The sequence below is a fragment of the Centroberyx affinis genome, unplaced genomic scaffold (assembly GCF_046629955.1).
Source record: "Centroberyx affinis isolate AG114_WGS23_722 - 3 ecotype Tasmania unplaced genomic scaffold, CSIRO-AGI_Caff_v1 ptg000281l_1, whole genome shotgun sequence".
Taxonomy (NCBI): domain Eukaryota; kingdom Metazoa; phylum Chordata; class Actinopteri; order Beryciformes; family Berycidae; genus Centroberyx; species Centroberyx affinis.
Genome location: NW_027278960.1, coordinates 178,049 through 195,139, shown reverse-complemented (window position 1 = coordinate 195,139; position 17,091 = coordinate 178,049). Strand labels below are relative to the sequence as shown.

Below are 17,091 nucleotides of genomic sequence, written 5' to 3'. Positions count from 1 at the left end.
CTTTAGCCAAGAGGAGTTCCAACCAGTGTAGGATGTCCAATGTAGAAGCCTTCCTGGTGCCATGCAGACCCAAAATGGTTCTCTGGAGCACTGTTTTTTCTAAGGGTCTGTGTACAATATGTATGTCTGCCATAGGGTGGCAGTTGTTTACTATTGAGAATGAAATACTCTAGAGCCTGGTGGTCTGTGGTCTGTCTGCATGATATCCAACTCCTCTCACAACCCTTTAGAGGCCAGTATTGCTGTGAGTCTCTGGACCACAGTAGAGTGCAGCACATACTGGCACACACTTTTTCTGGCTTTGGCTTTTTTTTTAGAATACTGATGATGTGATAAATGTGATAAATGTGATATATGGCAGTGAAGTGGTAGTAAAATTGCATAGACTGACATGACAGCGATAGAAAAGAGTTGGATATCATGCACATACACTGGGGTGACCAGGCTAACTTCTTTGGGGGAAAGAAGGGCTCTCTTTTCACAAGTCTCTGTACAGACATTAGTGGTGTTATTTTGCATGTGTGATTTGATTTGGTGTTTTTGTACAGGTATACACTGACAGAATGATGTTGTTTGAATGCTGTGAAGCAGACATGGTTTTGTCCTGATCATAACTGTCTAAGGTCGGTAAATACTATTATTAGGCAAAAGAAACTCTCTGAATATCTTGGCAATAGTTGTCAAGAGCTCTTAATTTCACATTTTGTCTGACTGTTTGATCAATGTTGTTTTCAGTTAAATATGTTATATAGTGTGTTCCTCAAACCAATCATTAGGGCTAACAAACCAAAACAACTCAGCCAAGTTTTTAATTGTGAATTTTCTCAGCGTTGAAAGATTTTTTTTTAAATCAGTGGAGACTTATCTGATCAACTACCAGGAGAATTTGAACTGTCCATAATGAGATCAGCATCATACTTTGACCAAAAATGCACCAAAATCATCATCCAAATTCTCTGTATGTTTTATTTTTGTAAAGAGCACACTTAACACACAATAGTACAGTACTGTTTCAATGGTAAAATAGTACGGATTTTATTTCTAATAAATAGTAATGATGATCGTGAGTCTGTTGCCTCACAACACTAAGCTCTTAACTGAGGCGGACCCTCTAACATGACCATGGGACTCTTAATAATGTGGTTGAAACATTCTTCTAGTCAATTTGCATGCCAATATTTTATAGTTTCTTGTAAAGTTAGCATTTACTTTCTATTTGCTTAGTGAAATGGTAGTTTTAGTAGGTTGGTAATTTTAGTTAGTTTCAATCGTTTTTCACTGTTTGGGCCATGAAGATTTTAAAATTTAACATGAGTAAATTCTAGTCTTGACTATTCTCAGTTCACTGTAAGTAATAAAATCTAGTGCTTATTTCATATGGTTTTATATGGGTTTATGCTGTATGGATTTTACTGCATTCCCCCATCTTACTTACCTACCAAGTACTATGCCTATTTGAACTAAGTCATTCTATATAACAAATATAACATTCTCATTCTCTGCTAGAAATTGCTTTGTATAGAAGATTCCTCTGAATATATTTATATAGAGAAATGTAGATATGTGTGTACATTAATTGTAGATTTAAATTGTAAAAGGTTACTTGAGGATTTTGTGAAGATGCTGTAACCATGCTCCTTTAGAACCTGAGAACCAAACTAACGATCCCTCCAGTTCCTTTTACAAATGCATTGCTGGCTGATTTAAAGGACCAAATGTTTTCTTCTACACACTTGAGGAAATGTAATAGTTCCTTTGTTTACAATTGCTGATGTCTTTCTTGATATGACCATTTCCCTCATGAACAGACACATACGTGACCACACACACACATACACACGCACACACACACACACACACACACACACACACACACACACACACACACACACAAAACTGAATAAGAGTAGATTTTTTCTTGTATAGAATTTTTTGAATTAAAAAAATAAATGGAATCAGTGGCTGTGTATTTATCTTGGGCATCTTGACAGAATAAGACATCTAAGCCTCTAGGGAAATTAATAGGAACTGTAGTTTGACAGATAGATCAACACAAAGTACAGCTCAGTAGACAGACACATTGATGAATAGATACAGACTTTTTAAATCCTTGTTTAACGAGGTAAGTTGACACATTCTTATTTTCAGCAGTGGCCTTATGGAGTAGTTTAGTTGTTGGGAAGGGAAGGAAGCTCATATTCATACCTGGCAGCTACCCAGTACTACCACAATCATTTGCTGTTAAGCCACTAAACAGCTCACTGAGTGCAGGTGGAGGTTCAGCACCTCGCTCAAGGTCACATCAGTGGTTGTTGTTAATGGAGAGGACAGCATTACTCACGTTCCTCCCCCCACCAAGCTGGAAATAGCATTCAAACCAGCTCCATTCATAATCTTGCTTCCCTCACCTTCAGGCTACTGCTGCCCCACTCTGACAAACAGAGAGAGCACAGATTTTGCACATATACTGTATATTTCCTCATAGTCAATTATAATGAGACAAATTTGAGATCATCATAGACTCCCATGATATTCAGCAAGTGCCTATGTGCTGACACCTTGAGGTCAAATAGTGATCTAATTTCCTGCAAAGTGAAAAAGTAGTGTGCACAGAAAAATGACCTATATATATATGAAAAAATACAGTATTTTCTGTAAATTTTGCTCCATTTGCAAAGTACAGTCTTTACAACAGGTAATGTCTTTTTTGCTCTGGGCAGATTTAACTTATACTCTTACCCCTTATCCTCACTGCTACATGCCTAACCTTATCCCTTACCTTTATCTTAACACGTACACACGTAAAAATAAATAAATAAAATCACTATAGTATTTCTATAGGAACTTATGGTTTATCAGTGATAGGGCCTAGTAATGGGTTTATAGCAACTATATCTTTATGGTATTTTGTTTATCTTCCATGTAACACTAAAATATTCCTATAATAATTTACACGTAGGGACTAACAATGTGTCGTGGTACTAATAGTGACCTTATCGTAATTTATATATTTTTTTATGTCCGATTGCATCACTATAATATTCATAATATTCTTATATGGATTTAGAGTGTGTCTGTGGTAAGTTTATGATGCTATCGTACTTTGTGGTATTTTTATATGTTATATTACCACTATAATATTCATATGGGGATGTATAGCCTTATAGCCTTGCTATAGTTTAGGGGGCTATACAAATACAGCAAGGTATTGATTTTAGGATTATAGTTTTCTCTCATAAGGGACACACCACACATACAGAAAGCAGAAACTTGTCTTGCAGCGCCCTCTAGTGGCTCCAGTGCGACATGTTGCATGGCATTTCGTTTGGCGCCGATGGAGGGAGTCACTCTTGAGATCTTTGGTCAGTCAGACGGCAGAACTTCCGGTCGGCATTTTGTTCTACGAGAGGAGAGCCTCTTGATCATCGCAACAATCGTCATATTTCTCGTTTACTGTCGAAATTGGCTACGCTCTTTATTTATGTCGGTGCAGACCGACTGAAACACCGAAGAACGAATGTTTCCCCATAAATTTACGTTGGAACATTCACCCTTGAGTGACGGAAGAAGAACGAATCAGTCCGACCCGGATTATTGTTGATAGCTAGCAAGCTAGCTAACCAGCTAGCTGGCAAGCCAATCGAGTTCCTTTTGGAGGAGCTGCGAAAGAGAAGAAAGGGGGAGCTAGAGATACGGACACGGACACAAACCAAGCTAAAACATTCCCCTCCCTTTGAACGCAACATCCGAAGGTAAATATATGCAGTTCCCTATCTTGATTAAGTGAGCTTTCTAAATTGCGATTTAAAAAAAAATTGCTAAATAAATGATCTGCTGCATACCACCGATAGCGTCGATAATCGTTGACCGAGAGGTAACGGAAGCTAACGAACTAGCCAACCAGCTAGCTAGGTGTGTTTTTGCTCTGCTGAGGCGCACGGCCTCAACTGGATGTCATTTGTCGAGCCCGAGGATTGGGCCGTTGCCACGGAATTAGAATCTGTGCCGTTGCCTTTACATCTTGTTGTCCAATTCCTTCACATTTTCTCAAGCTCACAGTTGTTTGGTTAACGTTAATTAACGTGATTAGCGGTTTATAGTTTATTTTAATTAGCTTTCGCTTCTTTTGACGGAACAACGTTAGTAGCTAACTAACAACAGTTATAGCTTGTTAGCTTAACTAGCTAGCCATTAAAGCGCGACTATTGTTGTTAGCGAACGTTAGGCAGCTAACGTTAGTGAGCTTAGCTGCTAGCGTAAGTGGAAACATTAGCTACGCGGTTAGCTCGAAAGCTATCCAGGCAGTTAACTTCATGCCAGTGTAATGGTTTTGTTCGCGAATAGCGGGTAGCAACTCATATTTCGAGCTTACCAAGATTAACAGTTATCTGAATGGCTAACGTTATGTTGGCTAACGTTATTTTCTATCGTTTGACTGATCCTAGACGTTCTGTTTTGGCTTCCCAGACTGGTTTGCAGGGCTAACGTTAGTTTTGATTGGTGTCCTGTTTTGAAATGTTTTGACCTCCTACTGACTGAGCACAAGCTATCTCAGCTAACCTTAACTATCGGCGTCTGGTAGATAAGTTGTTATGATTAGTGGGGATCGTAAATATTCTTGCGTCTTAACCACAACAAACACTGTTTCATTGCTGTCTGCATTAATGTTAGCCAGCTTGCTAAAAGCATACGGTAACTGTTAGCTACAGGAGGATGCAGCCCCCCCACTACCGCCGCCACCATCACAGTGCATCTGTTCCTTTGTGCTGCCTCCTGCCTGTCAGTCTCACAGCTGTCAGCCAAGCCCCTGCCTAGAGAGAGAGAGGGCATAGACACAGCGTGCGACAGCTAGCTGGTGGTGTTTACATTTTCCATCTATAGACTCGCTGTAACGTTATGTCATGCAGAACCTATTTCACATATATCCAATAAGTCCTCAATAATTGAATTGCAAGTTGTTGGTTGCAATATTGTGTTGACAAATTTAACGTTACATGCCATCAGTTGCTGATGCAGAAGTTGTTTGAAGAGGTTTTTGCATATCTGTAGAAGTAGGCTAAGCCTGATGTGGAGAGTTTCACTTTTGACTAACATTGTTACATATAATTTTGTTTATCAGTCTTGAGAAATGTGTGGCGATAAAGAGACCATTGCCAATATTCAATGTATGTCTGACAGTGAATATTATGATGTGATGTCTTCCAGTATTATGCTTTTCTGGGCTGGTTTTTAGTCTAGCTGCCATTGGCAGGACATCTGTAATTGTCATAAGGAAGCATGATATGCAGCATTTGTCAGTTGTCTGTCATCAAGTCTGATGTAGTGCCATTTTTTCTTTCAACAGATTGTAGGAGTAGGACTTTTCTCTGAAATGTCAGTGGGTCCAACCAAGACTGAACAGAGTTCTTCAAAAAGGTATTTGTACCAGCAGGCAGTGGCTTGGTTTGCTTGGTTTGAGTCACTTAAGATTTCCTAAACACTCCATAGTCATTCTTCATAATAAGGTGTATTTTGCCTCATTTTGCCTCAATTTAGAATGTTTTTAACATGTTTGAAGAGCTTTGAAAATATGTTGTGTCTTGCATGTCATCAGTTTTGATGTAAGAGAAATCACCAAAACTTTGATTTGGGGAAAATTAAATGATGTAGATCACAAGAGAGCCCTGAGCTGGCCTTCTTGCGTTTTATTGTAGCAACGAGTCTTATCCGTGAAGCGTGGGCTGCGTTTAGATATTCTGAAAATTGCAGCTGGCTTTTCCCTCCCCTTTTCCTTGATTTCCCTCATAGTGTTGCTTGAGAGGTCAAGGACATCTTACAAGGATGTGGATTTCAGACAATTTGAAAGCACCATAGGGCCCTAGCTCGTCCACTTATGTCACATGGATTTCAAAACATGCTATGCCTTGAGGGAAGAGTTCATGCCAAATTCAAGCCTATGGTTTGAAATCCATGCAGGAGATTGGACTTTCAATGTAGTAATTGAAAGAGCCAGGGCAGTTTACTGCTCAATATTATTTTGCTAATGTAAAGTAGATGTAACAGGTACATTAACTAAGAATTGTAGAGAAAAGCTTTAAATTATTTTTTAATGTTGATGTGCCCACAGATGTCACACTGAAAGCCTGGTGACATGACACCCATGACAGGGCCAACCAGGATGTCAAGGGCTTACTCATTATTGAGCTTCAACACTATTCCCTCCAAAACAGTGTTTCTGTTATTTATTGCTGCATCTGTTTTGCCAGCGGTTGATAGATACAAAGGACAGAACAGATACAATATTTCAACACAGCAAAAAAGGACAAAATACTGACTTGGATTCAGGGTAGCCCCCCCATCAGTTATCACTGATTAATAATAGTAGATATTCACTATAAATATGAAATTGGTGATTGGTGTACTGATAATAGGCTAACTAGGGTATTGCAATCATTTCATGCAGAGAATGCAAACAGTTTGCATTTTGAAGTATAGAGGTATATTGCACATGTGCTACTAGTGGAAGACTGAACATTCTGTCATCACATTTATTCACATAACTCAAAATAAGTATCTTTTTTTTAAAACAGAACTTTGGAAATTAATACACTCTGTGTATTAATAATAATTACAATATAATAGAATCAGCTCAGATGATTTTCTTTTCAAAAATTCGCTGTTGGTCTGTTTCTGTAAATAGAATATAATAGTAGTAGTTTGATCCCCGTACAGCCATACCTGTTGAAGTATCCTTGAGTAAGGCCCTGTGTCCACCAAAGACCTGTGAAAAAAGCGCTGGCGCTGTTCTGTCGTTAATTCCAATGGAAAAGTGGCGCTTTCAGTGCCTACGACCCAAAACAGGTACCTCACCTCTTTTTAGCGCCGAGCACCGTGAGCACTGAACCTGTTCTCGAATTGAAACTAGTTCAACTTTTCTGAAGCGCACCGCTCATGAATGCCACTTCAGAGTTCTGCCAACCAATGAGGATGAAGCAGGGGCGGGACCAAGAGCCTGCATCCTGCCGTTTATTAGCTAACGTTAGCTAGGCTAGCGTTTAGCAGAGCAACAACACCAGGAGACATGTTCTCAGCTCCCCACTCCAGTGCTCACCTGATGCGGCCAAAGCGCTCAGCACCAGCGCTTCAAGTGCTCAACAGGTCAGTTGGTGGACACGCCCCCTAAGACGCCTTACCTCCACCTGCTCCAGGAGCACCACACTAGCTGGCCGACCCTGTGCAACAAGTAGAGAGCACAGAGAATGTCCCACCTGCTTATCAATAGAGTATATGAAAATACTAGTATACTAGATGTGTGAGTGAAAACAATAAGATCACGCATTAATAGATGGTCAATAACATGGCATTTTTTCTTAGCTGACAGGATGTACTAGGACACGTTGATTGGTGGCTTACAGATGATGCAAAAGGCACAACTTTTCTCCTTGACAAAATCTGATTTCAGTGTCAGAGCAGATAGGCTAGCAGGTCAATCTCTGATTTTATATCATAGCAAATATCTGATGGCAATCGGCGTCCAGGTGATTCCATGTTTGGGACATCCCTGACTAATACCAGCCATTCTCTCTTGTTTTTACTCTTCCTCCTTTCTTTCCATATCTCTCTCTTTTATCACCCCCCCACTAACTCTTTCCCTCTTTCTTCTTCCCTCTTTCTTTTCCTTCCCTTTCGTCTCCCTTGTCTCTCTTTCCTTCTCACTGTCTCCCTCGCCTACTAACCTCCTTTTCTCCCAGGTGTCAGGAGATGTGAGGACGGGTGTGTCGTCCATCGACCCCCCTGATCTACCTGTGTATCGACACACTCCCCCACCCTCACCTTCAGCATGAATGGGGATATGCCTCATGTTCCCATCACCACTCTTGCTGGGATTGCTAGCCTCACAGACTGTGAGTGACACACAGCCCCGTTACAAACACACAATTTTTGTTCTCGCTCTCCTGTAGTTTAGATTACCAGCTGAAAAGTTCTGTCTTAATAGCTGTAAATTTCCAATTGTGATTGTATTTCTGGTTTCTCTTGCTTTGTCTACTTCCCTCTCCCTATTTTTCTACCACCATGTCTCCTTTCTTGCTTGCCTCTTCTCCCTCCCTCCTTCCCTCTTTCCCTACCTCCCTGCCACCCTTGCTTCCTCTCTCTTTCTCTCTCTCTCCTTGTCTCAGTGTTGAACCAGCTGCCCCTGCCCTCCCCTCTCCCGGCCACCACCACTAAGAGCCTACTATACAATGGGAGGATTGCAGAGGACGTCACCTGCCTGCTGGCCTGTCGGGATGAGAATCTGGCCTCCCAGCTAGCCCATGGCCTCAACCAGGTCTCCACAGAGCACATGTGAGTAGGAGTGCATGCGTGGCAGAGGACTGGCTAACTTAAGTATTAAGCCTAGGCTTTGGAACAGCCAGAAGGGCCCTGCCTGTGGATCTGAGGCTGCACATTGGCCTGAAAAGTGTGAACCAGTTTGTTAACCGGATAGAGCTTGGGGCCAGACATAACTCTGCTTTAAACATGACCTGTAAAATCTTAAAATTAATTCTAAACCAATAAAGAGAGGCCAGAACTGGAGTGATGTAGTTTTGTCTTATTTGTACCAGTCAAAATCTCAGCCAATGCATTTTGAATAATATGGATATAAATTATCAGTGAAATTATTTTAAGTTCCCAGTATGCATTTTCTGCATGTGCGATTGCTTATGCATGCATATATTGAAATTTGAAAGAGCAGTAGCACCAAAGTTACTTTTGTCTTTTTCCATATGATAGTGAACCAAAAATGCATAACTTGCAGCATTCTGGTACTAGTTTAATAGTTTTGCCTTTGTTATTCAAAATACAACTTGGGAGCAGAATACAGGCTCTATTTTTCATAGTATGGATTCTTTCTAGCACCTGTTGTTGAGGATCAGGATATACAGTTTTTGAACTTGATTCTTTGTGTGACCCATCATACTTCCTGTGTATTATAATGTGACAGAACCTGTTCTCGCTGCGTGTGTCTTTTTCCAGAGAGCTGAAGGACAACCTGGGTAGCGATGAGCCAGAGGGAGATGCACCACTGCTGCTGCAGACCATGCTGGCCAGGAACCCTGGCATCTTCAGGGAGAAAAGTATGGGGACACACACATGCAGCACATTGTGATATGAAGGCATACAGATGTACTTACACACTTACAAGTACACACAACACAATCATACAGACACACTCACACAGACATTTATAAACTAAATACATTTATAATTCTGTATAGGTTTTTCTCACCTGTTAACTCCTTTGTAATTGTAACATAATGACAACATCTCAACAGTTTTTTTTCTATTCCTAAGCAGATGTTATGCAGCAGCCTATGGTACCACAGTACAAGATTACCCAGAATTCCATGCATAGCCCAGCCCAGTCTGGGAACTTCCAGCAGGCAGCCATTTCTCCCAACCCATCAAGGTAGGTAGGGGTGGGAAATGGAATTCACTAGTATGATAGTATAGCATCAAGTGGCATCATTTATAATGGTCATTTCCGTTTTTTCCCACATTATTTACCTTTTTGTTTATTATTGTTATATTCCTGTTTCCTGATCACACCACATGATTTGGCATTGTTACACAGTTTTGTGGATAATTTGCTGTATGTATAGTCTTGTCATAGCACAAATCTCATTGCATAGTATCTCTATATTTAGGATTAATTGAAAAATAGTGAAATAAAATGACACTATCGCTATGCTATATCATGGTATCAAAACACTAATAACTGCATACTTTTTTCTTACTGTCCACCATGCAACTTCCTTCTACTCTCTCCCTCTGCTTTTTCTCTCCACAACCCTCCTGCTCTATCTCTCTCTTTCTCCCATATCATGCTCACATCCTCCCTGTTCTCTCCATCACCTCTCCCAGCCGTTTTGTGTCGTCCCAGTCTGGTTCCAGTAGCCGGTATATGGGCCAGCAGAACAGTCCAGTGCCCAGCCCCTACACTCCTCAAAGCCCTGCCACTGGCTACATGCAGCAGTATCCCCACCAACAACCACCCAGCTATAACCAACACCAACAGATACAGCAAGGTGACACTCAGGAGTGTGTTTGTGCGAGAGTGTGTGTGTGCATGGCGGTATTTGTTGAATATGGATCAGTGTTTCCCAGACATTTCATTTAGTGAGCGCAGTTGCTTTTCTTTGTTCAGGCATTAAATTATCTTTCTCTATTTAATCTAATGAGAAAAGCATTGGCTAACTTGCTACAGTAGCTGACTGTTATACTCTCATCTGATTACTGCTAGGTTTGCAAAGCAATTATAGCATACAGCTAATTATAAATGGGTTACCCCGTCATCTCATAGTGTAGGCTAACATAAACTTTGCCTCTGTTGAGTTTGTGTCAGCACCTCCAGCCTGACCTGATGTCTGTCTGAACAACACTATGCACTGCGTCATAGGTGCAAAGTGCTTGACAGAATGCAAACTTTGTTTTTTGTAAACTACATTGGTGAGAAATGTCAAGTTTGAACACCAGCTTATGCTGTGTTCCAGAGATAACAGAACTTCCTATTAGGAAAAATGCACTGACACGGCCTTTGCAAAAAAAATAAGTTTGAAATTGAAATGACAGCTCAGAAATGCATTTTTCAATTGGGAAATTAAAGGGCCTTATCCATAACTAGCACCCTGGCTATTGTAGCCTATATGATCAACTGCAAGGCTCGAGACTCAGGCTCACATGTGAGAAAACTGCAGAATTAAATGTATGCCTCAAGTCAGGGGGTTTTAAGTGTTTTAATTTCAGGGTTTATTGCTGGATATAATTTGGTACTGAATTTATACTGTTGGTGGGGAGATAAGTGTGGGGAGAATCACACTCCTATATCATTCTCCCACTCTCCTAATTTAAAGTGAATGAGCTAATAGTGATTTTAAATTAGTTCTCATTGTGCTGGGGATCTCCTGGAACCCCTTAAAGGACTCAGGAGGAACTCAGACCCCACACTGGGAATTTCTGCTACAAGTGATCAAATACTCAGAACAAAATTCTCTAATAACACTCTGGCTCAAGTAAGTGCTTGATGCTCTCTCTTGATGAAGCAAATAGATCTAATACTTTCATGATTTATTTTTTTGGACACACACCCATTTTGATTAATGGATGGTTTCAATAAATGTGGCATCTTCTCCACTTTATCTGGCAGTGTCCGTGGCAAGCCCCATGGTTCCAGGTGGCATAAGGAACATCCATGAGGGCAAGGTGTCGGGTCAGATGGCCAACACTGCCAACCACCACCCAGACAGACATGGCACTGAGGACTACATGAACATTGTACACCGGCTGGGAAACGACGTAAGACTGTGATACTGTAGAAATGAATGAATACATGATAAATATACTACCTAAACTTGCCAACAAGGTAAGAATGAGCAACAAAGAAAAACATGCACATCCCGCTCCAAAACCCGTTCAAGCCAGTCAATGTGCACAAAAATGAAATGCTGCGGACCAAACATTTAGTACATTTTCACATGGTGTTCATTTATTACCTCTTTTATTGCTAGATTATCATCACACATGATACTGTTGCCTGAAACATCTATTGAGGTGGCTAAAAAGTTACACCATTGAAAGCATTTTCAAAGAGTGGTGACTCTCTGTTGTTTTCACCGAGTTCAGTGTTTTGGCCTGCCTGTTAGTTGTGTAAAGACATTTTTGCGGCAAAACTTTGGTGAAATTTGAGTTTAAGGCTCATGCTTGGTAGCTAACCTCTGTCTTGTATGTGTGTCCAGGATGGTGACTCCACCATGAGGAACGCCTCCTTCCCTCTGAGGTCTCCCCAGTCCGGCTGCTCCCCAGCAGGGAGTGAAGGTACACCCAAACGTAAGGAGGCAGGGGGAGGAAAATGGGACTAGATTGCTTTCATGCAAACTCACCTCTTCTCATTTAGGAGCAGCCTCTTGTGCTGTAAAAGCCTCACAGTCTGCATTTCACAACAACAAAGTAGTTTGATGCTATCATGCTATTTGATGCTAGGCCACTGGTGATGTTTTTTTCAACCTTAGTGGCCTTCTTCCTTTAGGAAAAGATGGCATAGCATTAGAGTGGAATGCTTTCAGTTCTCTTTTTCAGATGTCATCACAGTGTTATACCTGGGTTCATGCACTTTTTTCATACCTTGTAAGACAACTTTCTTTTTGCTTTGCTTCCTCTCAGCGGGCTCTCGTCCCCCGCTGATCCTGCAGTCGCCACCTCCCTATGCGGCCTCACCAAGGGAGGGAGGACCCGACCAGAAACAGCTTCAGCAAAGGAAGAAAGGCCCGGCGGTGAAAGAGGAGAAAGATATGTACGACATTGTCAGCTCTCCAAACAAGGACTCCACCAAACTCACCCTCAAGCTGTCCAGGGTCAAGTCCAACGAGTCCGACCCCCCAGGTAAGTGCTTCCTGAACTGAATGTAAATGGGTCTAATGAAGATTTTGAACTGGCCCAGTCTGTAGTTGGATGTCCACAGCTATCTATCATCAATATTTTCCATTGTGTTGCTACGGTTCCTATGCCTCAAGTTTCACACTTCTCATAAGTACCTGTTAAATTATATATACTTAGAAAAGGATATGCTGCTCTCACTCCTTAAAAAAGGAAACAAAAAAACAACAACAAAGATAGAACATTGTCAATCAAAACTCTTGAATCCCTTGAATGTCACCATCCAACCCCCCATTGATTGTCTCTGTTCACTATATACTGTCTAGAGAAACACTTTTAAAACAACCTTTTAAAACCTTTTATTTTTTTAAATACTCCAGGTGACGTTGTACCAGGCATGGACCAGAACTCTGACAACATGGAAGCAGAACTGGGCTTCCAGCAGGTGCCTGTTCTCCAGCAGAACCTGGGAGCCCGCCAGCAGCAGCAGGCCTCCCAGCAGACAGGTGGCGCCAGTGGCCTCCAGCCTCCCTTCTCCCCTTGCGATGAAGCAGAACTGGATGCCCTGGCTGAAATCGAAAGGATAGAACGAGAGGCGGCCAGCGAGAAGTGTTCCAAGGAGGTGCAAGACAAAGGTGTGTAAGATATCTGTAGAAATTCATATGGGGATAAGAAACGGAACTGTGACTGTGCTGCATGTACAAATTCAGAGGTTTTCCTAGTGTATGAATTTGCGGTTTTACCTCTGTTTTTATCTCCCGTTCTCTTTTCAGACAAGCCGTTAAAGAAGAGAAAGCAGGACTCTTTCCCCCTGGAACCAGGCGCAGGTGGGCCGGGCGGCCCCACAGGAGCCCCAGGCAGTGGATCGGCAGGAGGGGGCAACGCCGGCAAGCTGACCCCGCAAGAGGCCACCGCGGCTGGGAACGGAGCCAGCCGCCCTCCCCTCATGGTGAGCATCGACCTCCAGCAGGCAGGCAGAGCTGACGGCCAGCTAGACCCCTGTCTGGCCGCCCCTATTCCAGCCCTCGAGGCCCAACGCTGGCCCGAAGACCCAGCTAGTGGACCTGCTGCAGTGGAAGGTTCCGACACTGTTTTGCGGTTGAAACCAGACGGCCGACCTGAAGTGATCAAGAACCGGGTGGATAAACATGATGGCAGGCGAGAAGGTCGGGAGTCGACAAAGCACCGACATGATGGGAAACCTTCCTCCGACCGACGGGGAGAGACACCAAAGTCATCAAACCGCGGGGAACATGGACGAGACAGGGACCGAGACTCTGACCGAGAGAGGAGGCATCGGAGTGAGACTGGAGGTCGGGACCGACGCTCACCCGATTCACGCTGCCGAAGTGACAGAGACAAGTCTGGGTTCCGATCCTCTTCCACTGGAGATCCTGGTCGGAGTGGCAGCAGGCAAGATGGGTCCAAACCGGCCTCCTCCGCTTCTGGTCCCAAGATTCCAGACTCCTTCCCTGCTCATCTCCTGGGAGGGCAGAGTGGCGCGCTGAAGAACTTCCAGATCCCTAAGGTGATCTGGACCGACCCAAACCCAATACCTACCCACCTACCAATCATTCAGCCGTCACTGCCTGCAATCTCACAAAACCAAATCACACCACTGCTCGCTCGCTTGTTTTTGTTTTGAATCATTGCCATCTGTAAGTCTTTTGGTTATCCCAGGGATGGTTTTTAAATTCTGTTAACACATTAGAATTATAACCTAACATCTGTTTGGAATAGATGGAAATGGTTTTTGATTTTGATTTGATTTGTTAAATTGTAAGTCCTGAGTATAGCCAAAAGCAAGACCCTTAGCTCTTTGTAGCCAAAAAGATGTTGGATACTAACATCATAATCACTAATCAGATTTTGGGAAAACAACTTTATTTTTTTTCTTTATTTTTTCGACAGTGTCATAATATCAGTTTGATCCATTGTTTACATTTTTGTTTATTACCCTAGTTATTTTCTGGTTTGTAATCAAAGCTCATATCTTTCAAAGCCCAAAACTTTGAAGTGTGAGCATTGTCAGAAAATAAAATCAGAATCCTCTCCTCACCCCTTTCACCCTTCTTTCAGGTGAAACGTGATAAGGATGGCAGTGGGTCAACAGAAGGGCAAATGTGGGGGGAGCCCAAGGTGAAGCTGGAGAGGTTGGGTTTGGTGCAGGACTTTGAGAAGAGGCCCAAGCCTGTGGTGGTGCTGAAGAAGCTCTCCATTGACCAGGTCCAGAGGATCATCCGGCACAGCAAGTCTGGCAAGAACAGGTTCTCAGGGAAGTCCGGCAAAAGTAAGGACAAGCTTTGCAACTGCAAGCAATGTTGCTCATTTCTTGCTACTTCTATTACAGACGTTTTTCACTCTCGTGTCTCTCTCTCATGCACTTTTTTTGTTTGATATGTTGATTACTTTTCAGTGACATTCTTTTCCTAACCACAACTAGCTCTCTATAAACAGTTATGCCAACATTGTGTGTGTATGTTAACCAAAGACTGATAATACCATGTCACGTGTCATACCTTCAGGTGGTATGGACCCGGCAGTTCTGAAGGAGCTGCCTCCGGAGCTGCTGGCAGAGATTGAGTCCACCATGCCGCTTTGCGAAAGGGTAAAGATGAACAAGAGGAAACGAAGCACTGTCAACGAAAAGCCCAAGTATGCCGAGGTCAGCTCGGATGAAGACTTTGACGCTAATGGAGAATGTGAGTCTTTGGATAAGACTTCTCACCCTTGCAGAGTTTACACGAGCAGTGGAGAGATCAGATTTCATTAACTATGGATGGGGAGGAGAGAGAATGAGTGGAAAGTAGTGAAAATGGTGAAATTACTGGCCAACTTTTGTTGCAGTTGAAAGCATAATAAAGCTGAAAGCATAAGTGAAATCTTTTTCAGAATACTGTTCATACTATTTTCTATCTATCTTTCTATCTAAAATACATACAATCTACATTTGAAGTGCTCTCTTGTCAATGCTAGACAGGCAGTGGTGACCAATCTCAATGAATTTTGATGGAAATTGAGATGGTTTTCTTTATGTTCACCAACTCACTGTAGGTGTGAGTTAGTAGCTGTTCTGGCGTAATGGTTTCATTCTTAGATTCCTTGGGCCTATTTGTTTTGAAGACTTTGCCTCAATCCCTACAGCTGCAAGAAAGCGACAGCGTCGAGAAAAAGACAAGCCCTGGGACTTCGAAGAGAGGGAGCGCCGGGGTTCAGGGGATCATCGGAAAAGCGGGGGGCACCGAGACAGTCGGCGAGGCTCAGGGAGTCGCTACCGGGACTCCTCCGAGGAAGATTCACCACCGCCCAGCATAAGTGAAGGTCTGTGTTCTAGCCGTAGTGTTGAAAGTTGCATAATGTGTCTTTGTCGGGTCTTCCTCCAATTCACAATGAAATCTACAGCCACATACGATTTGTCATTATTTGACACCACAGTGATGATTAATCTTTCTGTGCACACACACACACGCACTTGACATCATAGACTAGGAATAAATAAGGAGTAAAATGAAATAAATCAACATTTTACTTACTTATGTAAATGCAAGGTACATGTAACAATTTGTCTGTAGCCCAAATAATGAAGATAGTCTTATGAAGTAATTTTATTTGTTTATTTTTATTTTTTATATGTTTTCCGGTCGATTCATACTGCTCATTGACAGTATAAGATAATACATAAGAGGGGAAAAAAACTTCGAGTGCTGGGTCACAAACAAAAAACAAATAAATTAGTGAATTTACTTATGGAGTTGTATAGTGCTTGCTCTGGCACACAAGATAAAAACATGATCCAAGAAGTAAAAAAAAAAAACATAGTAAAAACTGAAGATGAAAATTGTCTTACTCAGTTGCCAGAAAATTGAAGATGAAGGAGAAGCAGAAGAAAAGGAAAGCCTATGAACCTAAGCTGACCCAAGAAGAGCTGATGGATTCGTCAACATTCAAGAGGTTCTTAGCCAGCATCGACAACATACTGGAGAATCTGGAGGATGTGGACTTCACTACTATGGGTAAGTATCTAATCTGATTGACTTTCCAATCACTGCTACCATAATTAATTATTGGTATATATTAGATATTGGTTCTGGATTTTCCTGAATTATCTGCTTGTGTGAAAAGGGATTAGTTGTTCATTCCCCATTAATGATTAATGTGAGCCTATTTTTCTTCACCTGCATGAAAATTGGCCATAGTTTTCTGGTATGTTTTTTCTCCCCAAAACATTATTAGCATTAATATTCTTTGGTCAGAAGGTTATGAAACATTGTTTGAAAAACAACAAAATAGACACCAGCCTCACCATATTTTATTGTGTTTTTGTTCAGTATTCATACTTTTATACATACAATAATATTTTCACTGTATATTTGTTTTCTAACAGCAGATGACGATGAGATCCCTCAGGAGTTGCTGCTGGGTAAACACCAGCTGAATGAGCTGGGCAGTGAGTCCGCCAAGATTAAGGCCATGGGCATCTCCAGCAGGGTACTATACAACATCTAAATATATATATATATATACATACATACATATATATATGTAACACATACTAATCTCAAACACCAAAACCTAATTATCTTTTAATGTGTTTCCCAAAAAATCCAGAGGATTCTAGCAAAAAATATCTGTTTTGTGCCGTATCCCCAAATATTTTGAGAGGGAAACTCTGCCATGTTGGCCCAGTACAGTTTAACTGTT

The 17,091-nt window shown here is 41.8% G+C and overlaps 1 protein-coding gene across 3 annotated transcripts in view; it reads left to right on the top strand.

Annotated features, from left to right (window-relative positions):
• The first annotated feature begins 3,412 nt into the window (after nt 1–3,412).
• Nucleotides 3,413–17,091, top strand: part of nipbla (NIPBL cohesin loading factor a) — a 32,461-nt gene continuing 18,782 nt past the window's right edge. Inside the window, exons 1-17 of one of the 3 annotated variants that reach the window (XM_071513244.1) lie at nt 3,413–3,752; nt 5,345–5,415; nt 7,731–7,883; nt 8,157–8,322; nt 8,995–9,095; nt 9,316–9,427; nt 9,883–10,046; nt 11,165–11,313; nt 11,754–11,844; nt 12,178–12,396; nt 12,771–13,025; nt 13,164–13,918; nt 14,470–14,680; nt 14,916–15,092; nt 15,535–15,711; nt 16,242–16,403; nt 16,775–16,878. In XM_071513244.1, the coding sequence (XP_071369345.1) occupies nt 7,820–7,883; nt 8,157–8,322; nt 8,995–9,095; nt 9,316–9,427; nt 9,883–10,046; nt 11,165–11,313; nt 11,754–11,844; nt 12,178–12,396; nt 12,771–13,025; nt 13,164–13,918; nt 14,470–14,680; nt 14,916–15,092; nt 15,535–15,711; nt 16,242–16,403; nt 16,775–16,878 (2,907 nt within the window). In that variant the 5' untranslated portion in view covers nt 3,413–3,752; nt 5,345–5,415; nt 7,731–7,819. Of the gene's footprint in view, nt 3,753–5,344; nt 5,416–7,730; nt 7,884–8,156; nt 8,323–8,994; nt 9,096–9,312; nt 9,428–9,882; nt 10,047–11,164; nt 11,314–11,753; nt 11,845–12,177; nt 12,397–12,770; nt 13,026–13,163; nt 13,919–14,469; nt 14,681–14,915; nt 15,093–15,534; nt 15,712–16,241; nt 16,404–16,774; nt 16,879–17,091 lie in introns of all 3 variants that reach the window. The other 2 variants (XM_071513252.1, XM_071513236.1) reach the window with 2 other exon arrangements.